At 43.2% G+C, this 25,505-nt stretch overlaps 5 protein-coding genes across 8 annotated transcripts in view; 3 read left to right on the top strand and 2 right to left on the bottom strand.

Annotated features, from left to right (window-relative positions):
• Positions 1 to 20: 20 nt before the first annotated feature.
• On the top strand, positions 21 to 5,229 carry ydjc (YdjC chitooligosaccharide deacetylase homolog). Of its 2 annotated transcripts, none has more exons than XM_084694551.1 (6): positions 21 to 720; positions 1,419 to 1,594; positions 1,875 to 2,037; positions 2,489 to 2,588; positions 3,615 to 3,792; positions 3,894 to 5,229. In XM_084694551.1, exons 2-6 carry the CDS (start codon positions 1,431 to 1,433, stop codon positions 4,240 to 4,242), a joined length of 954 nt encoding a protein of 317 aa, XP_084550677.1. In that variant the 5' UTR covers positions 21 to 720; positions 1,419 to 1,430; the 3' UTR covers positions 4,243 to 5,229. The 2 variants fall into 2 exon arrangements, with proteins under 2 accessions (XP_084550677.1, XP_084550678.1); XM_084694552.1 differs by lacking the exon at positions 21 to 720 and adding an exon at positions 739 to 1,214.
• An 801-nt stretch (positions 5,230 to 6,030) lies between these two features.
• Positions 6,031 to 9,921, bottom strand: ube2l3b (ubiquitin-conjugating enzyme E2L 3b). The gene is made up of 4 exons (XM_084694555.1): positions 9,789 to 9,921; positions 8,446 to 8,541; positions 8,120 to 8,306; positions 6,031 to 7,650 (listed from the first exon to the last, which is right to left on the bottom strand). Exons 1-4 carry the CDS (start codon positions 9,813 to 9,815, stop codon positions 7,496 to 7,498), a joined length of 465 nt encoding a protein of 154 aa, XP_084550681.1. The 5' UTR covers positions 9,816 to 9,921; the 3' UTR covers positions 6,031 to 7,495.
• Positions 9,922 to 13,472: 3,551 nt separating this feature from the next.
• LOC146220148 (uncharacterized) lies at positions 13,473 to 15,233 on the top strand. The gene is made up of 4 exons (XM_084695211.1): positions 13,473 to 13,583; positions 14,123 to 14,246; positions 14,536 to 14,658; positions 14,838 to 15,233. The coding sequence occupies exons 1-4, from the start codon at positions 13,523 to 13,525 to the stop codon at positions 14,842 to 14,844; spliced, it is 315 nt and encodes a 104-aa protein (XP_084551337.1). The 5' UTR covers positions 13,473 to 13,522; the 3' UTR covers positions 14,845 to 15,233.
• A 2,421-nt stretch (positions 15,234 to 17,654) lies between these two features.
• Positions 17,655 to 20,312, top strand: LOC146220147 (C-C motif chemokine 21-like). 2 transcript variants are annotated; one of them, XM_084695209.1, is made up of 5 exons: positions 17,655 to 17,783; positions 17,867 to 17,938; positions 19,135 to 19,258; positions 19,340 to 19,454; positions 19,960 to 20,312. In XM_084695209.1, exons 2-5 carry the CDS (start codon positions 17,884 to 17,886, stop codon positions 19,987 to 19,989), a joined length of 324 nt encoding a protein of 107 aa, XP_084551335.1. In that variant the 5' UTR covers positions 17,655 to 17,783; positions 17,867 to 17,883; the 3' UTR covers positions 19,990 to 20,312. The 2 variants fall into 2 exon arrangements, with proteins under 2 accessions (XP_084551335.1, XP_084551336.1); XM_084695210.1 differs by lacking the exons at positions 17,655 to 17,783; positions 17,867 to 17,938 and adding an exon at positions 18,605 to 18,927.
• Positions 20,313 to 22,111: 1,799 nt separating this feature from the next.
• Positions 22,112 to 25,505, bottom strand: part of rusc2 (RUN and SH3 domain containing 2) — a 21,319-nt gene continuing 17,925 nt past the window's right edge. For both annotated transcript variants that reach the window (XM_084694844.1, XM_084694845.1), the window contains one exon: positions 22,112 to 25,505. This exon is cut by the window's right edge and continues 149 nt beyond it. In XM_084694844.1, the coding sequence (XP_084550970.1) occupies positions 25,447 to 25,505 (59 nt within the window). In that variant the 3' untranslated portion in view covers positions 22,112 to 25,446.

Here is a 25,505-nt window from a genome sequence, read left to right as displayed (position 1 = left end):
TATGTAGGCCTAAAGGGCTTGACGTTAGGGTTAGATTTTCCAAAAGGGACCTGATAGTGGTCCAGTATTATCGGCTACACAACACAAAACATTATGGTCTCGGTTTACGCTATAGGCTATATTCTAGATGTAGCTAATTAGGTGATCTGAATGTCGATCTGTACGGAGAGGCTGCAGTATGAGCAGCTGCAGCTTTGAGAGGCTGCAGTAGTGAGAGGCTGCAGTAGTTAAAGGCTGCAGTACTTACAGACTGCAGTTCAGATTTTTTGTTCCAAAACTTTTTTCAAAACTTTTTTTCAAAAACTTTTTTCATACATTTTTTTCAAAACTTTCTTTTCCACCCACAGCATGACACAAAACAAGTTTCACGTTTTGAAACTGCAGGCTGCAGTAGTGAGAGGCTGCAGTATAGGCTGCAGAGGTTGCAGTACTTAGAGGCTGCAGTACTGAGAGGCTGCAGTAGTGAGAGGCTGCAGTAGTGAGATTCTGCAGTACTATGAGGCTGCAGTACTGTGAGGCTGCAGTAGTTAGAGGCTGCAGTTCGGATTTTTTGTCCACAGTGTTCACTCGAGGTGCACAATAGATCCACACGAGGTCGCCATAAATTGAAGTAATTCGTTGAGTATTGAAATGCATTAAAACAACAACAGTGTGGTTGTATTGTTTCATCGTTGTGGCCGGCTTCAGATATATAATGGCCAAACCCGTGTCTTAAAATGGGTAAGATGAGTATTTGTTACGATATTTGCAGAGCATTCCAGTGCCCATCTCGAATCTCACCGTAGGTGATGGTTAATTCACGCTATCTCAAGAGACTAGTCGTGTTTTTTCCACCCATTTAATTTGTCGCAACAAGTGATGTAGGCCTGCCTGTATGCTACTCTGTATATCATTCTCATACAAATGTACGTATATTTTTTCGTCATTTCGATTTTGTGAAGGTATTGTAGAACTCATATAGCATGCTAGTCTTTAAGTGGCGGCAAGTTGTCTTCCTGTTCGCTAGGTTGAGGACTGGGTACAGGACCACTAAGCAAGCTTCATATGGATCCGATGCTAGTTGTAGACTAGTTATTTCTATTATAGACACTAAACTGCGATTGTAATGATAGGCTACTTACGTGAACTGTATTTATGGAATGGCGTATAGCCTAGCCTGTACGTGAAAGTAATGTCAAGAATAGATTAACTATTGTGTTGCTGACGAGGATTAGGTGAGGCAATTTAAGTTTATGAATCGTCTTGTGTTCTGCTTGGTATTCAGTCTAACATTAAAAGGTCATGTGGTCTTGTGTTTCATAAAATCTATGATATGCATCTAGTTGCGTGAGTCATAGCTGGCTCCTTGCCATATTTCTGAAAAGCGCTTGGAAACAAAGTAGCCGGCTCAACGTTGACTTGGTTACTTTTTCTAAAAGCTTCAAGAGACCATGCCACAACCCAAAGTCAAGTTGGTGGTGACGGGAGATGATTTTGGTTATTGTCCGAAGAGGAACCAGGGTATAGTGGATTGTTTCCAAGCTGGGGGCATTTCCAATGTGTCATTATTGGTTAACGCCTCCGCGGCGGAAGAAGCCGGAGTTCTGGCCAAAAGGTAAATTGAAGCCACGTATCTAGCCGTACCTACTCGTTTTTTTCTTCTAATGTGTGACACTTATATATACTTAATCTAATTATTGATATTCCCCAGACTTTAGTTATACATGCCTATCTAAAAGGTCAACAGGCGTTTAAACTTTAATGTTGGTTAGGTGGTACTTAAAAATCTTAAGCTAAATACGATTGCTTAACTGTACCTTGACGTACAATAACCAGATTTAGTTGATCTTTGGTGATCTTCGTAGCAGTCCTGACTCTCAGTTTCCTCACTGCAGACACCACATTCCCATCGGTCTCCACGCCAACCTCTCTGAAGGAGTGCCAGTTTGCCAGAGTCTCGAGCAGAGATCCTCCACCCTTCTGAACCAGGATGGCTTTTTTCTTGGAAAGATGGGCTTCCGCAAAGCACTACAGAATGGCCAGCTGAACATGGCAGAGGTAACCCGGTTTTTATAAGTATTGTTAACATTGAGAACCAAATGGCAACTAAGAAGACTTTACATAGCTGCGTCTTTGCATAGTCTGCTGTACTAACATGACTGAAAATTAATGGAAATAGCTTAACATACACTTAAACATCATTAGACTCATATTTCTATTGTTATAAATCCTAAAGTAATACATTTAAATGTCCAGACTGTACTGAATGTCTGGGTAATGGACACATGATCAAAACAGATCAGCTGTACTGAGCTGTAGCTCTAATGTGTTCCCTGAAGGAGGAGGAGCTGCCACACAGCTTCTGCTGTTCTCTTTTCCAAGGTGTAGTTACTCTGTGAGGTGGTGTTGTATTACATCTATGAGTATACACATATGACAGGGGTTTATAACTATGCTTCTGGCAGTTTCTCACTTCTCTCTGTGTGTGTGCGTGCCTGTCTGTGTCCAGGTGGAGCTGGAACTCAGGGCTCAGGTGAGGCTGTTTGAGGAGCTGATTGGTCACCTGCCGTGTCACATGGACGGCCACCAGCATGTGCATGTGCTGCCAGGTACGCTGTGTGTCTGTGGGCTTCACACAAGCTTATAGAAGTTAGCTGGTCCACTTATGTATGATGCTTCTGTGAGATGCCTCACTGTGGCGTGCCCTTACATCATGTGACGCCGGCTCTCCCTATCAGCCTCACTGTGGCGTGCCCTTACATCATGTGATGCCGGCTCTCCCTATCTGCCTCACTCAGTATCGCTCTGTTGACCCTCTGTTGAGTTGACCCTCTGTTGAGTCAGACAAAACAGACACATGCTCACATGTCTGACACATGTCTAAGTTGGGCATATTCACATGCTGTATTATGACAAGTAAAGTAGCATTTTCTTTTATTTATATTACTCTGGGTGTTTTTGGCCAGTGCAGGGGAATTGTGCATGATATTTACTGTGTATTGTCCATAAAACATGGTAGTGGTTATTGGTTTAAGATGAGGTAGAACCTAATCATATATTTTGGGTTTATTCTTACCACTCTATTACTGTTGTCTTAGTAAATATGGTACTTGCTTAGGTATTGCATGGTATGTTTATTGTGTTCATGCTGCAGACAAAGCTTCTGGAGAATACTGAGCATGTGTTGGTGACCAGGCTGCAGGCCTCTGGAGGACCGACTGCCAGCAGGGAACCGTCTGTCTGACCAGTACAGATCCATGAAACAGAACCGTCTGTCTGACCAGTACAGATCCATGAAACAGAACCGTCTGTCTGACCAGTACAGATCCATGAAACAGAACTGTCTGTCTGACCAGTACAGATCCATGAAACAGAACCGTCTGTCTGACCAGTACAGATACATGAAACAGAACTGTCTGTCTGACCAGTACAGATCCATGAAACAGAACCGTCTGTCTGACCAGTACAGATCCATGAAACAGAACCGTCTGTCTGACCAGTACAGATCCATGAAACAGAACCGTCTGTCTGACCAGTACAGATCCATGAAACAGAACCGTCTGTCTGACCAGTACAGATCCATGAAACAGAACTTAATCAGCCTAAGACAGGAACTGTGTGTGTGTGTGTTCCAGAGGTGCGGGAGGTGTTTGCTCAGGTGCTGTCGGATTTTGGGATCCGGTACACGCGTGTTCCTGTGGAGGCAGGCCTGCAGGCGTGTTCCTGGCTGAGCCCGCCTCTCCGGGACTTCTACAGTCAGGTTGAGAAGGATGCGCTGGAGGCTGCTCCCGTGTTCCGTCGTCACGGCATCAGGTGTGTGTGTGTAAACCATTTGACAGAAACTCCCCTTCTTTTAGAGGTTTTTCCCACAGACCGTCCCCATCCTATCTGACCCTGTGACCCCTGCTCTCCAGGTGGCCTGATGTGTACATGGGTCTCACCACCATGGGCCAGAACATGTCCCTCCCCAACCTCAAACGGGCCCTGGGCTACGCCATGGAGGGGCGTCTCTCACCCCCTGGAGGACATGGGGGCATGGCCTCCTCCCTCTCCTCTGCGGCCCAGCAGGCCCCACTGACAGCTGAACTCATGGTGCATCCTGGGTACCCCAGCCGCCCCCAGGAGGGAGGCTGCGGGCAGGGCCCCGACGACTTCTCCTGCTCGGCTGAGCGGCAGCTGGAGCTTAGCGCCCTGACCCAGCCCCTGCTTCTGGACTTCTACTCCCAGGAAAGGATCCAGCTGTGTGCCTTCAAGGACCTGTGACCTCCCACAAGCCCACAGCTGGCCTCCAGCCCCACTCGCTTCTATGCACCAAACTTGATTCAGTCCCCTGATGATGTTTATGGAGGTATCAGTTGAGTGTAATCAGGAAGGAGTAAGTCAGGCCCAGTAGGACAGCACTAGTTCCACTCTAGCCTTCCCCAGTGCTCAGGAACTAGGGATCGGGTTCGAGGGATTGACACATTTACCTGAGCTAATCTCTTTTGGGATTAAATAGATTAAGTCAGATTGGACTCTGCCTGCAGGCTCATTTTGAGCACAGCACCATGTTCCTGTGAGACAACAGGCTGCCCACGCTGGTCACATAGCACAAGGTCTGAATCTCTGGGCTCTATTTCCTGCATCTTGAAATAATCTCATCCCCTCCTGTTTGGCACCACCATACATTTTAAGCATGAAGGAAAGTCAAATGACAGGAATCTAGACAGCATTACCTTTCTGAGATCAGTGACAGAATAAAGCCAGTGGCGGTTTATTTGAATTGGACCTACACTACAATGTTGTGTCGCTCAAAGAAGTAAGGAAACAGTTAGATCAATGGATAACAGGGCGACCCGAGCCATGACGATAAGTTAATCACTAAATCTTTAGTGTTTTTAAGGCACAATACAGGCACAGTCTCATTAGATTGATTTAGGGCAACAGTTGTTTCATCTCAGGTGAGTACAAATGAGCACCAAACAACCAAACAAAACCTCAGTTAGCACATCTTGATGTCATCCAGAAGTTCAACTGCCAAAGTTACACATTCTGGTTATAACTTATATTCTAATGCTAATTTTAATATGACGTCCTATGTGTTTACAACCATGCATTAACACTGATTTTAATCATTCTTATATTTTATAAAATATGGTGTGACAGGAGTATTTATAGAATATCAGTTGTAGCCATTTGTTTATTGTAGCCAAGTTTGTATTAAATGAAAAACTGGAAGAACTTATAATGTTAATAAATGTTACAAGTCGAAAGCCTTAATGATTTTCTAATGTAATAAGTAAAACATGTTCAGAAAACATTGTTGTTTAAGGATTCACGAGACAAACCTAATGGATGTTTGGTGAAGTCCACTCAACACGACACTGCCCAGCAAACTACCAGCCAAACAACTAGTTTACTGTACAAAGGTATTATAAGATGTTTATGAGCCAAACAGACCTGATAACAGCTTCTGACATGGGCATGAAGGAGAAGCCTTGGACAGATAAGCAGCAGTAATGATGACTCAGGCTAACCGTGGTCAGGTAGGGCCAGGCTGTGGCCAGGGTGTGGCCAGGCTGTGTTTAATGTTGCCCCACCAAGTGGTGGACTTTTGCATCACAAATGTGAGGCAGCACGTCGTCTTAGAGCAGTGGTCTACAACCCCGCTGTCCTGAATGTTTAAGACCTTTCCTTCTTCCAACAAACCTGATTCAAATGAATGGGTAGTTATCAATTTCTCCAGAAGCCTGATGATGACCCCTTTATTTAAATCGTGTGTTTTGGAAGAGGGAAAGATCTAACATGCAGAGAAGTGGGCCTTTAGGACCAGGGTAGAAGACCATATGATCTAAGATGACTTCATTACATCTTTGCTAAGATTTGGGGACGTCATTGAGAACCAAACCATACCTCTCAAGCTACATCTTCCATTACATGTGTGTATGATATAAACACATACTTGCTGTGTTTGAACTTTGTCCCTCAAATATATTTTTCACCATAATATCTGATTTGACAAAAGCTTTTCCAGCACATTCACACATCAAACATCACCATCACAACCACCCAGACAGTGAGGCCAAATGGTAAGCCGTCTTTATTAGGAAATATTGGCCCAAGTCAAACAGCTCTGCCACTGGCCTTCTGGCCACATCCCCATCCACCATGCCCGGTACAGCCCCCCCAGCAGGGCCCAGGGGCTTGTGGAAGGATCTGCAGGGACCCTTTCCCATGGTTCTCCTCTGACAAATCAAAGTCCCTTTTGTAGGGGCTTCAAGCGAAGAGCCTACCACTGATTATACCCCTGTAGCAAGGTGTTAAGAAGTCCAATTGAATGCTATGGATGTGTGTTGTGACGCCAGGTGCATAACTTTAACGGGCAGCCTGGATGGCAGACAACAGGAGCTACTTGTCTTTCCACTTCCTGTTTTGTTGGCAGCAAGCGAATGTGAAGAGCCAATAGTTTGTACGTTGTTTAGTGAACAAACGATTGCCTTTGAAATCTGGGTCTTGTAGTTTTAGAAACCCAAACCAGGAAGAAACCTCACAGAATGTAAATAAAATGTTTTTGTCCAAAACATAACTAATCAGCAGTAAAATAATCTAATATAAGAACCTGATTCAAATTAGTGTAAGCGGTAACAAGGGCTTATCTGTTTTCAACAGATGAAGCCTTGTGTCAAATGGAGTGTCATGTCTTAAATTAATCACACAAGGTTTGTAGGCTTCCTTTTCAATCTTTTATGAAACAATGTAATTGATAACAGAGTTGGTGTATAGGCTGCCATTCTGAGTCTGGTCTAGATGGGTAACAAACTACAGGGAGGGAGGGCTGAGAAAGGGCTTGTTCCAGAGAATACAGTGCAACTTCAGAAGCAGAGAAGTAGTCAGAACAGGAAGGGAAACATGGCAGCACGCACCTCCTGGTCCTAGATCATTAGAGGGCTGGATTCTAGTTTCAGACATGTTTTTCTTTCTGGGTGTGACGGAGCATGTCAGATGAAACTAGAGGGAAAATGAACATCAGGGCTTCCCCTCTGTGAGAAAACTCTTGTCAAACAAGATGGACTACCGATCTGTGGTTCTTCCTTTTAACCTCTTTTCAAACTAAAACATTTTATATCTGCATTTTCCTTCTATATATTTTTAATGCCTAGTGCTCCATCTTACAAAGTCCTCTAACCACTTTTTAATGTTTTTTTTTTTTTTTTTTTTTTGATTTAAGAAAATAGTAGAAAGTTAGTAACAGCCTCAAGCTATGTGTCACCAGGAGGAGGAGGAGGAACCTGTCTGATCCACAGAGAGTCCTGGAGGAGGGGAGGCTGAGGCTAACTTGGCCACGCTCAGAGGGGCGGCTCCTGGGGGGCTGCTGGGGAGCTGCTGGGGAGCATGTGAGTGTGAGGGAAGGACAGGGAGAAGTGTGGGGGGACGGGAGTGGAGAGAGGGAGGAAAGGATGTTGGAGAAATATATTTGCTTGGGCAAGTGAGTGAGAGGGAAACAGAGAGATCAGAGGGCTAGACGCTCGACATGTCATCAGTCCATTGGCCGTTTCTCGCCATGTTTCTTTGTAAACTCTTCTGCGTTCTTAAAGAATTTTTTACGGTCCTTTGAGTACTCCTCAGCTAGGTCGGCCCTGAGGGGGTGTTCCGGCTGAGGGTCGTTGACCAGGGCGATGAGGGACTGGATGACTAATGAAGAAAAATGAAATAAAAAGGAAGATAAGTTAAGTCAGTCAAATTAGGCTGGAGTGAGACCTCTTAAAACTGTTAAATTAAACTTTTTTGCTATGAGAGCAACAAACAACACGGTCACATATTCTTCTTTGGTGTTTATTCACCAAAGACTAAGTGTACTACCCTTTCGCTCTCGTCAGGAACAGCTGCAAGGCCATCCTAAAGCCTGGTCATAACATGGTTTATTCCAATTTTATTTGACTAAAATAATGTTTCCTTGTTTTTCTAGGTCCAATAGCATGGAAATGACAGAGATTCATATATTTGAATTGAAAGGTGCGTGCATTTTCTTTTAACCGCCGGGCTGTCTCACAGCCCCCACAGCGCGAGGGTCCAAATGAAATGCGGGTCACTGTGACCCGAAGGCAGCACAAGGATCAAGCTAGTGTGGACAGAAAAGCCTCCTATGATTTCGCTTCCTCACCTTGATCAGTTTTAGTGGCTGGCTTCCAGTTTTCTGCACTGATGACAGGCAAGCACACCTGTCCTTTCTCGTCAATGTTGGGGTGGTAGATCTTTGTCTTGAAAGTGATCTTGGGGGGCTTGAAGGGGTACTCGGCAGGAAAGATGATTTCGATCTTGAATGCTCCTTTGTCATAAGGAGGGTTGTCCTGTAATGAGGAAGTGTACACAATAAACCATGGTTAATAAGTACCGCAAATGACACCAGCAAAATGTCTGCCATGGTAATGAAATCATCTAGTCATGGGAGTTTCCGCCTCATTTTCAAACTGCTACGACTTCACTTACAGGGACGATAAGGCCTTGCCATGTCAATATGTTTGATTCGTCAACTTGAATGTTTCTGAAGTTTTTCATTCCAGACTTGCGAATCTCGTCAAGTTCCTGAGAGGGAGGATGACAAGAAAAAAACAAAACAATTAACATCAATACAAAAAATCTGCTTGTTTAAATGGAAAACTGTTTACTTGTTTAAAAGGCGATTTTCAAGAAGGCCAAGACAGGCATTAGCATCAAATCAATATGAGCCAATGAGGCTTGCTACTTAAATAATAGTGATGGACTGTGTCATGTTTAAGTGGGATGTGAAAAAATATGAAAACAGTCGTTCAATTAAACTGTTCACTTAATGTTGGGCTACTATTAATACAACATTTGTTAGCGACGACATTATCGATATTGCGGATTTAGTTCATGTTTCGGTTTTGATTACACGAAAACGATACTAGCACGTTAGCTTGCTAGCTAACGTTCGCTTGAATGATGTCAAGATTCAGGTACACACCCAAATATTATCGAAATTGCGGCGGAAGACTATATTATAACCAAGTCCAACTAAAGCGGACCAAAACGTGTCCCACAAAAGCAAAAACGCGTAGTTAACAAACAAACTGGGTAGCTAATGTTAACTGGTAGTTAGCTTGCTAAGAATTTGGGCATGATTTGACTTAAGATATGACAGTACTTCCTGTCAATAATAATGAATTGTCTCAATGAAATAGCTCGCTAACGGATTACATGGTTAGTTTTGAAACATCTAGCTAGCTAATCGTTTGGCTAACGTGATCTGGATAGCCTGATTAGCGAAAGTGGTTTGTTTGAATACGTGAAGCCAGCTACCCTCGCTAGCTACTCCCCATCTTTATTTCGGACAGCCTAGTCAACCGAAAGTACGGTTTATTTACCACAACTGTTATTTACCTAGTTAGCCACACTACAGGTTAGATATAGCTACCTAAAAGAGAGTAACGTTCGTTATTACATCATGACGAGTTTTCAGTTTTACACTACTGCCTGCCTTTGTGTTGAATTTCAGTTTACAACGTCGCAGGCTAACTAGCTAGCTGGCCAATTACTTCCCTGATCCCGAAAACCGGTCTATAAATCTCTGGCCTAAATTGCCGGTGCTTCCCTGCCTAAATATTTAGCTAACGGCGTAAGCTAGCGAGATTGCTAAAGAGTGACTTTTCGCTTTTAGCGGGTTGGTTTTTCAACACGTTTGGTCGACCACACATTCAGAGAACAATACATGTCTCAACTAAGTTCCGTTGTGTGATTTGCGAATACATCCTTATCACGTTAAGCCCCCAATGGTTACATACATATGAAAAAAGGGATATCAGAAGATTTACCTTGTGCAGCCTCCTGCTCGCCGCCATCTTGAATGTTCTGTGTGTTCCCAGAATACAGTGCGGCAACAGGATGACTGACTGGAAGAGACGGGTGGGTTCCACTCACAGACGTAGTTCTACATAGTAGGGAAATATGCTGTGTTCCGATTGAAAAAAAAAAAAACGAACATGACGGATAGAAAATATGTAATAATGCATTTGATGTGACATAAACCTAATTTGTAAATAAGTAAATGTGTTTTTTTTCGTAGCAACATTGGTCAAGGCCGTGGCAGGACGCGGTCTAGTCAATAAAAACGATGTTTTAGGTAGTCAGCTATGTTTTGTTAAAATAATCAAAGGAAAATAAATTCAAATGTTCACCACAGCCCTTTTTCTGATGCACAAACAAACAAGGTTGATGTTCATGATAATGGATGTAGGCTGCAGAATAACATCCAGTTGTACATTCTCAGTTATAAAAAGAGAAATTATCCGACACAAAGATAATGGAAAAATATCATAGCATTTCAGAGTCTAGTTGTATGTGGTTTTGTTTTCTCATAAGTCCAAACAGTGTCGCTATATTACGCACAGCCTACCTTTTCTCTTGAGAATGAGTACCTGTACCATGCAGACAATAAGGTAGCCAACTATTCAAACACTATTGTCATGTGATTGACAATTATTTATTTTTATTTCTTCTGAGTGAAACGAATTCAGAATCTATCACAAGCCGTTGTATGCTTTATGTTTATAACCAAAAATATTAATTGTGCCCAGGGAATGTGCGTTTGTAGGCTGTGTTAGACATAGCAAAACAGTTCCAACAACCCATCCATAAATTTCATCAGAGGAGAAGAATATGGGCTAAATTTGAAGTTTAACAAAACAATTGTTAAAATAAACTCTGATAGAGGTCTTCTGGAGTATTGTTCTCTTCAAGTGACCACTAGATGGCAGCAGTGGTCTTAGACTTCAACACAGCAACAACAGTGGAACGATTACTGTCAACAAAATGGATTGGGTATGTCTTGTGGCTGCCTGCTACAAACCTCCATAACCTTCTATTTAAACAAGCGTAATCTAGAAAACTAGATCCTAGGTTGACTAGGGTTACTAGGTTGAACCAAGCAAAAATGTTATCGATAGAAAATAGAACCAAACATTTTTGGGGGGAGGGGTTGAAGTATTTGTTCATTGATCCATGGAAATGCTCAATATTCTTAAATGGACGTGATTAAAATAGCATTTGAAGTTTATAATGATTCAATGCTTTGATCTAAGAACCAAAGTTACGAAGTATTGAATAGTTTTTTTATCTCTTCCGTGGCGCACTACAACTGTCAAGTTTCATTCCGTTTTTTTCCTTTTAAAGACTTCTAGAAGTTGTTCAACAGAAAGAACAGAATCCTCCAATCAGACTGATTCGGACAGAGCAGGATAGAATGACCCTAACCCTGGTAAAACACACAGACATGTTATTTTGAGTGGGAGTCAAACAGCAGTTGGCCTCGGTTCAGACTTTCGTTTTCCTGAAATTGGGCACTCTGTTGGTACTCTCCCGAGCAGAAAGAACAGATTACTGGAAGTGCTTGATAATACAACAGGCACAAATAAACAAAGAAAAACACAGTTCCTTAAGCACATTCTGTCATCACTGCATGTCAAACAATAAAGTTCTAAGAAAATCAACTCATATGAAATATATAACATTTGTACATATGTATGTCTTTGAATGTATATCTAATTCCCAGTAACCCCTCATGTCTTTTTGTGGCTAATCAGTAGGAACATTTCTGAACATTGCAAAGGAACATTTCTAAGAGAATGAACAATGCAAAATGTCAAGGTCACACACACAAGTGTGTGTGCGTGTGGAGGGACTTGTATTACTGGAAATGGGGCCATTTCAATACTCCAGCATGGAATTCAAGCTCTAATCTTCACTATCTAAAAGAAGGTTTATGTCTGTATACGTATTTATGTGAGCTAAATAATAGACATCATTTGGGCTGAAAGTCTCTATCAACAGTTCATGTCCTGCTAAAAGGACTTGCAGACAAGGTATTTGTGATTTGAAGTGATTAATTATAATGTTTGTAAGCTTGTACTTAAAGGTGATCGGACACATGCCCAGCGACAGAACATCAAGCACACCGAGATTCATTAATCTTGTCCTTGTGTGTAAATCTACCAGTTGAAGCCAGCTCTGCAACATTAGCCACCAAGCATTCAGAACCACATGATCCCCCTCCCTGAGCCACATGTCTCCTGTCGCAGTTGAAGCTTCAGGCCGTGTCTGGTCTACTCTGGCCTGCTTTGGTGAGCAAACCAGAGCAGGCCAGAGTAGACCAGACCAGACCAAATCAAACCAGACCAGAGCAGGCCAGGGCAGGCCAGAGTAGACCAGACCAGACCAAATCAAACCAGACCAGAGCAGGCCAGGGCAGGCCAGAGCAGACCAGAGCAAACCAGACCAAACCAGAACAGATCAGGTGAGCTCTGCTCTGCTCTGCTCTGCTCTGCTCTGCTCTGCTCTGCTCTGCTCTGCTCTGCTCTGCTCTGCTCTGCTCTGGTCTGCTCTGCTCTGGTCTGCTCTGGTCTGCTCTGCTCTGCTCTGCTCTGCTCTGCTCTGCTCTGCTCTGCTCTGCTCTGCTCTGCTCTGCTCTCTGACAGAGCTTTTAACCAAAATAAAAAACATATACGCATATGCAAAACAATTTAAACTACAAATAGCAGCATGCAAAACAATTTAAACTACAAATAGCAGCATGCAAAACAATTTAAACTACAAATAGCAGCATGCAAAACAATTTAAACTACAAATAGCAGCATGCAAAACAGATAGAGTTGAGCTGGTTTCCACAGTGTCTGGGTCTTGGAAGATGTGTTTTTGAATGAAATATTAAGAACAACAAACAGCATGTTTGTCAAGTAAGGATTTCATTTCACTTATCAGACGGTACTAACGTCTTACTCAGAATATTCAACTGAATACTACATTGCATCAACAACACCTCCATGACAGCAGTCAGATAATGTTTCTGTATTAGCTAGTCAGCCACACTGTGCAGTGGGCATGGTGCTCTGGTTCCTGTTTCCTGAGAGAATACATCAAAATGGGGAAGAATTGCTTCCCTTAAAACTGAAGAAGGGAAATTACATTTGTTGTGATGAGTTTGGCTGCAAACTACTCATGATCAGGAGAGAATTTAGAGGCACCTTCTTCCCATCAAAGGATGGACACACAACTCAAGACAACAGCAGAAGGGAAAAATGTCACCCTCTGGAAAATCTTTAACATTTTCAGTAGTGCTGCGAAATATGGAAGATAAATATTTGTCATGGACCTATGTGAAAGATACTTGTCTCAAGCATCACACAACCAAGAATGCAGCTTCCGTTTTTATCGAGCCCAAAAAATCCAATGTATGTACAATGCTTTCACCTTCTCACTCTCCGTGAATGAAGATGTTTAATCAGATACGAGGTCAAAGAAAAAAAAGGAGAACGTGTTGAAACAAGACATTGAGAAGAAGGTGGAAAAATTGAGATGTTGGGTTGGAGAGGGGGGTGGAGGTAATTGTTTTAGTATACGGGATAGAGGAGGTGGAGTCTCACCTATTTCCGATAAGAATGAAAGTGAAAGACCAGGTGTGTATATAAACACCTGAGCATCTCCACTTGGGCTCACATCATCTTCCTCAAACAAACATACATTCACCTGAAACATCTGCACCCTCCAGCTCACCATGGCATCTGGACTGGCGTTCCTCCTCCTCGCTGCCACCGTCTGCGTGACTTACACAGCAGGTAAGGCAAACACACACCTCACTTTTCAGACCATAGCTAATGCTGAAACTAGTTGAGGGGATTTTATGTTTTCGTTGTGGGATATATATTACACACATTTCAGTGTGAAACAGTTTGAGTATTAGCATGTCCCATAGCTCATGACCACAGGAAATCTCTAGGAGGTCCAGTCCAAACAACTGTTCCAGCAATGGAGGATTTCTTGTAAACGGGTGTTTTCCCCTGTGTTTCTAAACTCCATTTGGCCCACAGAGGTCTTCTGTGTTACGAGCAACTGTAAATCACTCTGGATGAAATATCATGTACTTCTTACTCTCTCTCTCTCTCTCTCTCTCTCTCTCTCTCTCTCTCTCTCTCTCTCTCTCTCTCTCTCTCTTTCTCTCTCTCTCACTCTTACTCTCTCTCTCTCTCTCTCTCTCTCTCTCTCTCTCTCTCTCTCTCACACTCCATTCCTCCTCCTCTTCCTCTTTTATGACTGGTCACAGCAGTGTCTTGTCTCCATCCATCCCTACTCATATCTAACCCCCCTGTCTCCCCAGCCTTCTCTGACGTGCCTGTGGACTGCTGTCTGACCACAACAGACATCCCCTTCCACCGTCGCACCAGGGTCCAGGCCTACCTGCTCCAGACTACAGACAAGGGCTGTCAGATCGATGCCACTGTGTGAGTGCCAATCCATGCAAACCAAAAATCCCGCTTCATAGGAAATTCATGTTATTAGATGTGGTCTGGTCTCAGGTTAATCCCCCTCCACTGTATATCACTTTCGATTAATAATAATAATAATAATAATAATAATAATAATAATAATAAAGCGGCCACAGTATAAAAGTTTCTGCTAACTAAATATTTTATCATTTCCCACTGCAGTAAATTCCTTGTTTTTGTACACTTACTTGACGATTAAACTTTATTCTGATTCTGATTATTATCTGTTTTGGGGCGTTTCCAGGTTCATCACAAAGAATGGCCTAAGGCTGTGCACCCCTCACCCCAGACACAGCAGCTGGGTGGCAGGCTTCATCTCCCTCGTGGAGCGGAGGCGTCAGGGCCCTTCTGCAGCTCAACATGAGAGGTAAACATCAACATCTACTGAGTCTTAACTATCGCTGCTGGGATTGCAATCTGTTTTATTAGTTCCTTCTTCTCAGTGGAACTACCTGTTGTTATTTATTCTACTTGAGTAGTTAAACTTATCTTCTGATTTGCCCAATTTTGAGGTGTTTTATTTATGCCTGTCTTCCTGTTTCCCAGAACCTGAACAGAACTGGTTTAAACACAGGAGGAGAGGAGAGGAGAGCAGGGAGGAGTATGACCTCCACACATCAGAACAAGGTCATCCATCAGGAACCCCTTGACGACTGAAGATTTCAAATCATTTCACCTTTATCATGACAGTCAATTCATATAAGTTATGCAAAACGTTATATGGTAAACAAGGTTCTAGAATATAGTTTTATGCCCTAAATTACTTTTTCTGGTTTGCTAGTTTGCACTTGGCCATGTCAATATGCAAGCATGAGTACTTTGTGGTGCTTTTTTATTCACCGTTGATAAGCTTTGTTTTTGTATAGTTGCACTATATATGCAAATATATAATATTGTAATATGTGTTTATGTAAAGCATTCAAAATGTACATTTCAAATAACTTTGGACATAAAATGTCATTATCAAATCTATAATTTCTGTGTTTCTGCTCTCGATATAATCCACTCCCACTCATACTTCTATAAACAACAAATTACTGACCTGTCACATCTTGTCACATTATACAGAATAATCATAAAAACATAATGATATAGATACACTCATTTACATTACATTTACATTTATTCATTTAGCAGACGCTTTTATCCAAAGCGACTTCCAAGAGAGAGCTTTACAAAGTGCATAGGTCACTGATAATAACAACAAGATAGCCCCATAGCATTGCGGGTAGCCAAAACAAGAAGTACATATTGTGAACAACCCAAAAATAAGTGCTAAAGGGAAGAAACCCTAAGAGCATGTAGTTAAACAAGTTACAATCAAACAACATGAATCTCTAAGTGCAAGTGTACCTGTAGGAAAGCAATAAAAAATAGGATTAACTAAAATAGAAAACAGTTTAAATCAGCTACCACTAACCAACAAGAGCAACAGTCTAAGCCAGTCATTCAGATCCTTGAGGAAACTAGCATTGTGTTCAGCAAACCATTCCTATGTACCGTTGTACTCCCAAAACAAGTGCGTCTTGAGCCTTCTTTTGAAAGTGGGGAGACAGTCAGTGTCCCTGATGGAGGTGGGGAGTTGATTCCACCACTGGGGGGCCAGACAGGAGAAGAGCTTGTGTTGGGACCGGGCGGTCTTGAGCGGTGGTTGTCTGAAAAAAAACGTAGGTGGCGGGTGGGGGTGTAACGCTGCAGGAGAGACTTGATGTAGTCGGGTGCAGTCCCGTTCACTGCTCGGAAGGTCAGTACCAGGGTCTTGAATCTGATGCGGGCCGTGATGGGTAGCCAGTGGAGGGAGATGCATTTAGTTAGATATTTTCAGGATTCTTTAGACAAGAACAAATGAATAAAATGTAAAATGTGACAAACGTTGCATGAGACACAATACAGTTAATCAGGTATGTGCTACCTCACGTTTGCACGCAACTGCACGTGTCACAAACAGTACAGTGTCTCATGTGCTGGACAGATTTTGAACAAACCCCTTTCTAAATTACAACTCTGTAAGAAGAAAAAAGAAAAAAAACTTGTCAAATAATTCCAACATTCACAAGAATAAAGAATTTGAACAGGCATATCTAGGCCAAGACACACAAAATATAATCTGCTATTGCCACTTAAACTAAATATTTCACAATTTCCCTTTTCCCCTAAAGTCCAATAACCACTTTCACACACATCACCTTACCATGAAGGCTGCATGTGTTTCTCATCAGTTATGGACAAGACTTGTTCCAGAGCTTTCTCCCTCAGGGTTGTGAAGGTCATTCTTTAGAGTTCAGTACAGGTCAGGGTCGGGAAACATCACATTCCTGTTTTAGTCTCACAGTAACTCTCACTGTTGAGTTTGACATCGCACTGTGGCCTGGTGCCAACAAATTCTGCTCAGTAGCAGAATGTCTGGTTTGTCCTCTTCTCGGTCTGTTACCAAAAAGAGCAGCAAGGTCAGTAAGATCAGGGGAATTCTGACTGTGGTTGAGGAGAAACACATCATTTCCATGAAAACGAAACTTTAGTTGTCAGGCAAACACACACCTCTGGTCAAATCAGAGTGATTATCATCTGTTACAGTCTATCAGAGTGATTATCATCTGTTACAGTCTATCAGAGTGATTATCAGCTGTTACAGTCTATCTTGATAGATGCAAATAGTGAATGTGTATATTCATATGACTCCTGATAAGAACACAAGTTCTATTTCAGCTACTGACAAAAAAGGCATAGCTATTCTCATCATGGGGACGAATGCTGTGGGTTTTCACTGTGTACTACAAAGGTTTCCATTGATATTGAAACTTTTTCTCAACAAAGAGGTGCTTCCTATTGAGATTTCTGAAACCTCAAGACTGGTTAACCGACTGTAATAATTACTTCTGTAAACATTTGTGTGTATCGCTGACTTTCCTGCGTGCAATCACAAGACATTTCACATACCCTCACAAACACACTTCTTGACTATTGAGTAATATTTTTTTATGGAACATTACGAAATGGGCTCTGCACAGCAAGACAACTTCCTGACTTGATGCTCCTTCCCACAAAAATATGAAATTGACTGTACTCAAAAACCATGCACACTGTGAAAATATACCACTCACTCCAGGAACTTTTTAATGTAATTTGCCCCCCCAAAAACTAGAAATCAAATACCAGACAGAAACATTTCATCTCTGAATGAAAAAAACAAATGATCTTTCGTGACTTCTACGGCCCTTTCTGAATGCTGAGAACATGATAAATAGTTTTATATGCAAACATGTTGGTAAAGAATCTAATGATGAAATAACCTATTTAAAAAAACAAACAAACAACAAAGATGGAATTCCCCAGTTGTTTTGTCCTAAGGGAAGTAAATAGGTATCAAATGTCTGAGGGGGGTGAGTCAAAATGAAACCGAGACCACATATAAAGTATGTGTGTGTGTGAGGGGAGTCTGAAGGAGAGTCCAGTAGCATCACCAAGCTCAGACGACCAAGGACACTCACTCAAGTGAGCAGAGGACACTGTTGTGCCTTTGTAGAAGGGAAGACGTCGTCTTACTCACAAACACTAACTGAAATCTCTCTTTACAGGTTATCAGTGACTAGTCATGGTTGCTGGGTACAAACTCCTATTCTGTGCCCTCCTCTTCTGCTGCCTAACTGGTGAGTGTTGATTTCAAACATGGGTACTTTATGTGGTAGACTGCATTGCGTTATCAAATGTAATGATGATAATCTTGTAACTATGTCAAACTGTGATTGAAATGATACTGTGGTGGTGATGATACAACCATGCATTAATGAGGATGCAGATCAGGATTTTAGACGGCAGGCAGGCAGACAGACAGACAGACAGACAGACAGACAGGCAGGCAGGCAGGCAGGCAGGCAGGCAGGCAGGCAGGCAGACAGGCAGGCAGACAGGCAGGCAAACAAAACAGATTTAGCTTTGTCACTATTCAGTAATATTTTACGTATGTGGGCATTACAAAGGCAGTATGTGTATGTCTATGTATGTGTGTGGGTGTGTTATGTAACAATCCGTGGTGCAAGTCACTGCAGTGTTATAAAGGTTACAGGCTAACTCTAGTGTTCTGGGAAAGCCCCAGACAGACTGAATGCTTTATTGATTCTTTTCTGTTCTGAAAACATGAACATGATCGCTTAGTCCCTCACTACAACTCCACTGTAATTGAAAGTTTGTGAAATATGTATGTACATGTTTAATAATGTATGTACATGTGTAATAATGTATGTACATGTGTAATAATGTATGTACATGTGTAGTAATGTATGTACATGTGTAATAATGTATGTACATGTGTAATAATGTATGTACATGTGTAATAATGTATGTACATGTGTAATAATGTATGTACATGTGTAATAATGTATGTACATGTGTAATAATGTATGTCCGTAATTCCTGTCTGTCATCCTCCACTTTGTGTGTGTCTGTGTGAGTTCCAACAGATTAGGCAGAGGGAGGATGTCTAGCATGTCTAGCATGTCTAGCATGTCTAGCATGTCTAGTTTTAGTAAACAACACAGTTCTCAGCAGCATCAGGTGTCAGGACTGGGACCCAACAGAAGAGATTCAGGTCCTTTTTCACTGTCAGTCTTTTGTTGGAGGTGAACCAGCCAAGTGTGAGGTGTGACCTTTCACTAACCAGTGTGAGGTGTGACCTTTCACTAACCAGTGTGAGGTGTGACCTTTCACTAACCAGTGTGAGGTGTGACCTTTCACTAACCAGTGTGAGGTGTGACCTTTCACTAACCGCTGAGATCTTTCCTTCACCAGCTCCATGCATATCAAACTGAAGCATCTTCATCTCTCCTTGTCCCTCCCTCCCCCTCAGTGACTCAGGGCCAGATGGTGGTGGACTGCTGTCTGAAGGTGAGCGACCATGAGATCCCCAAACAGCTGGTCAGAAGCTACCAGCACCAACACCGAGGCCGGGGCTGCTCTCTGGACGCAGTCATGTAAGGACCTTGGGGGGTTGGTGAATGTTTAACATCAGAACATGGCCCATGCACACTGTGACTGGCTGGTTGTATTTGTAGCTTTGTGACCAAGAAGAACCGCTTCCTGTGTACCGCACCTGACAAGCCCTGGGTCAGAGACCTCATCAGCCATGTGGACCACCTGACCAAGAAGTGTCGGAGCAGCAACTTCCAGGTACACCTATGACCCTTGACCTCACTGCTCACGAGCAAAACCAGGAAGAAACTTTCATTTAATCCAAGATTACATCCCCAAACTACATCTTCATTCAAGATTACATATAAATCCCACAAACCTCAAACACGTCATCGCTGTCTAGCCTCAAACCTCAAAAGCCACAAACATAGTTGAATCATCATGAGGAAGAGTTTGTGACTCAGCAGAGATGAACCTTCCAGAGAAAGATGAACCTTCCAGAGAAAGATGAACCTTCCAGAGAAAGATGAACCTTCCAGAGAAACTCTTATAGTAATGTGTAATCGGGACACTTTGACAAAATAACGGAACAGATAACTGCTGTTATAAGAAATTGACAGTTGTGGACAACATTTAAAGTTTCATAACTACCATGTAACTACATAGCAATACCTGTATCAACAACATGATATTTAAATAGTGGTATCTAGCATGTTCTAAAATACCACTGTTATCCTAACCTCTGCTGTGTGTGTGTGTTCAGGGTAAACGCTGCAGGGGTTTGAAGCCATAGGCAGTCTGAGTCCGGCATCCCGGTCGAGGATGGAGGAGCATTCTGACTCACACGGCCGACAGAATAAGATCTAAAATGTGATTCTTCTTATTCACCACTGAAGCACTTTCCTTCTGTTCCTAACCTGACATGAGTCCATGTTGTTACATACAGATATACATGTAGCAGTTATGGTCAGAGGCAGGACAATATAGGACACCATGATGGGCAGCTAATAACACATTTCATTCGAACAGATTTCTTTTACTTTTTAGTTTTGTTACATTTGTCAAATTGTATTTTTTTAACCGAACCTTTCAATAAAGAGATGAATTTAAAATCTATTCTACTTGTGTCCTCAGTGTGGGGTTGATAGTAAAGTAGAGCTGGTGCAAACACCTTCCCTTGTGGTAGCACTGAATAGTACAATAAGGAAGAAGCACAAATGTGTGCTGAGAAGCTTACTGGTAACTTCTGTGGAAAAAGGAAGAAGGTAGGGAGAGTGTTTTTGAGAGAGAGAGAGAGATATGAAGGAGAGAAAAAGACAGACAGAGGGAGGGAGAGATGTTGAGAGATGATCTTTTGATCGAAAGCGGAAGTGAATGTGAATCTCAACGAGCGAGTGAGTGTAAATATCAACAGTTATGCTCCACATTTGCACGGCGGTAATCAGAACTATAACCAGTATGGAAGTTTATGCCGCTGTTTTACTGACATTCATTCACCATGTCTGGATCACAGCTCCCTCCCACATACAGGGAAGTCTTCTTGGAAACCTTACAACTTACAGGAACACATTGAGCAACTGACTGCATATTTGTGCAAACTGCTATGGGTCCTGGGAAGTCCCGATTAACTTGAAATATCCTCTTCTCCCATCCAATACCGACTGTACCAGACTGGGTGTGGAATCTCTTAGATGTTGCCTCCTGTTTATGTAACCTGTGAGCTGTAACCAGCCCTGACAAGTAGGTGACACAATGGCAGAAGTACCTGTTGTGCTTGAAGGGTTTATATAAGGGTATAAACCAAGGCTCAAAAAGCCCTCCTGGGGCACCCTGGTAGCTCACTGGAAACATGTGCGTAGCATGTAGCATGTAGCATGTAAGATGAGGCCTTTGCTGCCATGTCTTCCCCTCCCTTTCCCACTCTCTGCCTTCCGTCACACTGAAAAGGTGAACTGAGAAACAGAAACTGAACTGAAAAAACTCCCTTGGTAGACAAGGAAGTTACCGTGGGAACACTGAGCACTGCTCCAGGGCAGAGAAGGTTGGGGTTAGGGTTAGGTTGAGGTGGCCCTCAAACAGGGTTAGGGTTAGGTTGAGGTGGCCCTCAAACAGGGTTGGGGTTAGGGTTAGGTTGAGGTGGCCCTCAAACACTTCTGGTGTTTCCTTCTCGTAAAGGGAAGTGTTTTCCAGGTATGAGTGTGGTTGGGTGTTCATTAAAACACTCAGTATGAATTATTAGTGAATTATGAGTCTAAAATCACTGTTTTGTCTGTTCATATAGAGTATATACCATTTATTAGATACTTACTGTTTAAACATTTCCATGTGTCACTCATTGTGAAAGAAACACCAAATGATCTGCAGTGCTTCTCCTTCCAGTCAGCGCCCATACCCCTGGGCAGAGTTCATGTTCCTGGAGTCTAGGGGTCACCAAAACTATGGGTCACCAAGACTAGGGGTCACCAAAACTAGGGGTCACCCAGACTAGGGGTCACCAAGACTAGGGGTCACCCAGACTAGGGGTCACCCAGACTAGGGGTCACCCAGACTAGGGGTCACCCAGATCCAGCACCACCATCCTGACCTCTCGCTCACCATGAGCGCTGGTTAGGAGCAGTATCCCCATCTAGTGGCCGAATGAGGAACTTGTTTCCCTTCATCCATCTGTGGTCTTTGAGCTTTGTCATATGTCATTTGCTGATGTCATAAACCTGGGCAAACACATGCTTTTGTAACGTAATCTAAATCACAGACTTCACTGTGTATCCAAGGAGACAAGCACCCACTGTGCACCCAGTAGGGTTGGCTACAGACTTCCATGCTGTTCTTCAGGAACAGGAACATGTGACAATAAACAGTGACAGACATGTGACAGCAGCATATGAATGTTCTGGGGGTAACAGACGAGGGAGTCGTTTGAACTGTGATCACAAGAGCACTTTGTTATTGATAATAATGTCCATAGTAGGTTGATAATGTCATACAGGTCATATAGCATGATATACACACAGGGAGGCAGAGACACTGCTGCTACAGGTACTGTACAAGTAGGAGAAAAGTGTCAGACAGAGAGAGACAGAGAGAGACAGAGAGAGAGACAGAGAGAGAGACAGAGAGAGAGACAGAGAGAGACAGAGAGAGAGAGAGACAGAGAGAGACAGAGAGAGACAGGGAGAGACAGAGAGAGACAGAGAGAGACAGAGAGAGACAGAGACAGAGAGAGACAGAGAGAGACAGAGAGAGACAGGGAGAGAGACAAGAGACAGAGAGAGACAGGGAGAGACAGAGAGAGAGACAGAGAGAGAGAGACAGAGAGAGAGACAGAGAGAGACAGAGAGAGAGACAGAGAGAGAGACAGAGAGAGACAGAGAGAGAGAGACAGAGAGAGAGACAGAGAGAGACAGAGAGAGAGACAGAGAGAGAGACAGAGAGAGAGAGACAGAGAGAGAGAGACAGAGAGAGAGAGAGAGACAGAGAGAGACAAAGAGAGACAGAGAGAGAGAGACAGAGAGAGAGACAGAGAGAGACAGAGAGAGACAGAGAGAGAGACAAGAAACAGAGAGAGACACAGAGAGACAGGGAGAGACAGAGAGAGAGAGAAACCCCTTGCTACAACTGCACAAATATACATTATCGCTGTGTAGACTTGTCCTTTGAACAAACCATGACTGTGGGAGAATGTGATTGAGCTAAGCTCACTGTACAGATGTTCAGCTAACACACTGAGTCAGGCAGGATACTGCAGTATGGCCAAAAATAATAAACATGTTACCAATCGGAACCAATGGATTTGAATTGTTCTTAATTGTCGATCAGTAGCTCCCATATGATCGTTCTCTCTCTGACTCGTTTCTCGATGTGACTTTTTAGCAGCTGAGGATGTCATGAAGAGCAGAACGTGCTGGAAGAATAACAGTGACCCAGTCCATCGTGATGCGTGTTGTTGCTTTGTCAAGATTACTTCTTTCCTCACTCTGGCATTCGAACCAGAGTCCTCTGATTCTCTGACCGCAACCATCACCTCTCGTAAACACCTCTTTACCAGCTACGCCACACAAAAGATAACCGTTCGATGGTGCGGGTGGGCGGTATATATCTACTGAGGAGTGAGTTAATCCAGTCCTAACATATTTACATGTACATGGACTACTGACTGCGAACCTTCTCTCAGACTCTCCCTTGGCCTGCTTCCAGGAAGTTAGCATCAATGCTAACACAAATTAAGGAACATTTGCAAACACTTATAGCTTCATTAATGTTAACAATCTCTATACTTTTCTTACAGAAAGGAACCCTTAAAATAAACCATATTTACAGTTCATCATTAACGTTGAGGCAATGTTAAAAAATGATATAAAAAGAAAAAAAGAAAAAGGAAAACAAATGTCATTTTATTTAACTTACTGACTATATTACCGTCTCAATGAAACCTCAAAGAAACGTTTGCTAACCCGTTAAGTGGTGTATTATTACGAGGAAAGTCTTTCAGTAACAACCCTCAACAATCATCATCTAGGATTGCTCCCAGCGTTACGGTATATTTTCTGTACATCTCAGTCTGAACCTAAGGCCACATAGCACACCTGGGCATAACAGGTAACGTACACACCTGGACATCACAGGTAACGTACACACCTGGACATCACAGGTAACGTACACACCTGGGCATCACAGGTAACGTACACACCTGGGCATCACAGGTAACGTACACACCTGGACATCACAGGTAACGTACACACCTGGGCCTCACAGGTAACGTACACACCTGGACATCACAGGTAACGTACACACCTGGACATCACAGGTAACGTACACACCTGGACATCACAGGTAACGTACACACCTGGACATCACAGGTAACGTACACACCTGGACATCACAGGTAACGTACACACCTGGACATCACAGGTAACGTACACACCTGGACATCACAGGTAACGTACACACCTGGGCATCACAGGTAACGTACACACCTGGGCATCACAGGTAACGTACACACCTGGGCATCACAGGTAATGTACACAGCCAGTGATGAACAGGTTGAGGTTCTCATCAGCTTCCACAAAACATCTTTAAACTCTTTATTTTCCAGAAACACACATGAGGAGTCTGGTAGACGCTGTGAGGGAAAGTAAAGTCCAGGGTTAAGGCCGTTAACAGGGACAAGGCAGGTCACAACCACCAAACACCTGTCAAATAGCTTGACCAAACACCTGTAAACAACTCCCAAACTATTTTGCTTTCATTAGACATCCTTCCCTCTGTATCCATCCCAACCATTCACACGCTTATCTAAATAAATTATATAACTTCAATAAATAAAAAGAACTCAGCACATGTGTAAGTCATATAAGCACATATAGTATGTATGTCAGAATTGAATAGACAAGTCCACTGCAGCTGGAAGCCGATCCGCCTGTCTTGGTTTGGTTGTGGGGCTGAGGGGAGGAGTCAGGGGTCCACAACTATGTTGTCTCCTCACATGCACGACAGTCCTCTGCCTGTGATTGGTCCGTTTAACCTGGCACTCACCCAAACACTGCAGCTGAAGAGAGGGAGAGGGAAGTTCCACTTGCCGCTGTCCAATGGCTGGCATGGCAGCGAGCGTGAGCAACAATGATGAGAAGATGAAAGAAGCTGAAAGCGGGTGTGGTTGTCCTTCAGAGCACACGGCCCTTCAGACCCCATACAGGACTTATCTCGAGAGTTGCTTGCTCAGTTTGTCCTTGTGACCGCGATGCTGGATGTTTAGCATTAGCTTAGCATTGTTGTAGCACAGCCGGGTGAAGGGCTTGGTGTACACAGCATGATAAAGCACAGCTAGGTATGGTGTGTGTGTATATATGTATATACACTATATACATTCAATATGGTTCTTTGCTTTATATCGCTCTATCAAAAAGAATCTGACGGACAGTTTGAGACCTCTGAGAGCTGTGCAGAGTCTTCCAGGTCTGTGTGTGTGTACGTGTGTGTGCACGCGTGTTTGTGTGTATTTGCGTCATCTCTTTGGATGAGTGCATGCTTGAGAGGAACTCTCCTCACAGGTGCAAGTGTGTAGTCGTGCCTGCATGCGTTCCTATGGGGACCCGTCACATCCTGCGGTAGAGCACATCACACCCAAACATCTTCAACATGTGTAGGAGTCTCCAATCCAGCAACTACATCATCCAGACCTGATGTCTCTTTCTCTTCCCCTCTCAGGTGCTTCCATGTTCCCTTCATCCTCTCCCCTCCCCCCTCCCTCCCCTCAGTGCGGGCCGCCATGGGGGGGGCCCGGGGGGTCCCCCAGGCTGCGGAGCGTCACGT

This window comes from Hypomesus nipponensis, chromosome 28, assembly GCF_054491055.1.
Source record: "Hypomesus nipponensis isolate SF chromosome 28, ASM5449105v1, whole genome shotgun sequence".
Classification (NCBI taxonomy): Eukaryota; Metazoa; Chordata; class Actinopteri; order Osmeriformes; family Osmeridae; genus Hypomesus; species Hypomesus nipponensis.
The sequence above is the reverse complement of the archived record's forward strand: the minus strand, read 5'-3'. Positions and strand labels throughout refer to the sequence as shown.

Coding starts and splice junctions, on each gene's coding strand:
- LOC146220148 (XM_084695211.1), top strand. CDS start 13,523: ATGGCATCTGGACTGGCGTTCCTCCTCCTCGCTGCCACCGTCTGCGTG. Junction 13,584..14,122: donor CTGCGTGACTTACACAGCAG/GTAAGGCAAACA, acceptor CTGTCTCCCCAG/CCTTCTCTGACGTGCCTGTG. Junction 14,247..14,535: donor TGTCAGATCGATGCCACTGT/GTGAGTGCCAAT, acceptor GGGCGTTTCCAG/GTTCATCACAAAGAATGGCC.
- ube2l3b (XM_084694555.1), bottom strand. CDS start 9,815: ATGGCGGCGAGCAGGAGGCTGCACAAG. Junction 8,542..9,788: donor CGAGCAGGAGGCTGCACAAG/GTAAATCTTCTG, acceptor CCTCCCTCTCAG/GAACTTGACGAGATTCGCAA. Junction 7,651..8,119: donor AGCCACTAAAACTGATCAAG/GTGAGGAAGCGA, acceptor TTTCTTCATTAG/TCATCCAGTCCCTCATCGCC.
- LOC146220147 (XM_084695209.1), top strand. CDS start 17,884: ATGGTTGCTGGGTACAAACTCCTATTCTGTGCCCTCCTCTTCTGCTGC. Junction 19,259..19,339: donor TGCTCTCTGGACGCAGTCAT/GTAAGGACCTTG, acceptor TTGTATTTGTAG/CTTTGTGACCAAGAAGAACC. Junction 19,455..19,959: donor GTCGGAGCAGCAACTTCCAG/GTACACCTATGA, acceptor GTGTGTGTTCAG/GGTAAACGCTGCAGGGGTTT.
- ydjc (XM_084694551.1), top strand. CDS start 1,431: ATGCCACAACCCAAAGTCAAGTTGGTGGTGACGGGAGATGATTTTGGT. Junction 1,595..1,874: donor GCCGGAGTTCTGGCCAAAAG/GTAAATTGAAGC, acceptor TCCTCACTGCAG/ACACCACATTCCCATCGGTC. Junction 3,793..3,893: donor TTCCGTCGTCACGGCATCAG/GTGTGTGTGTGT, acceptor CCTGCTCTCCAG/GTGGCCTGATGTGTACATGG.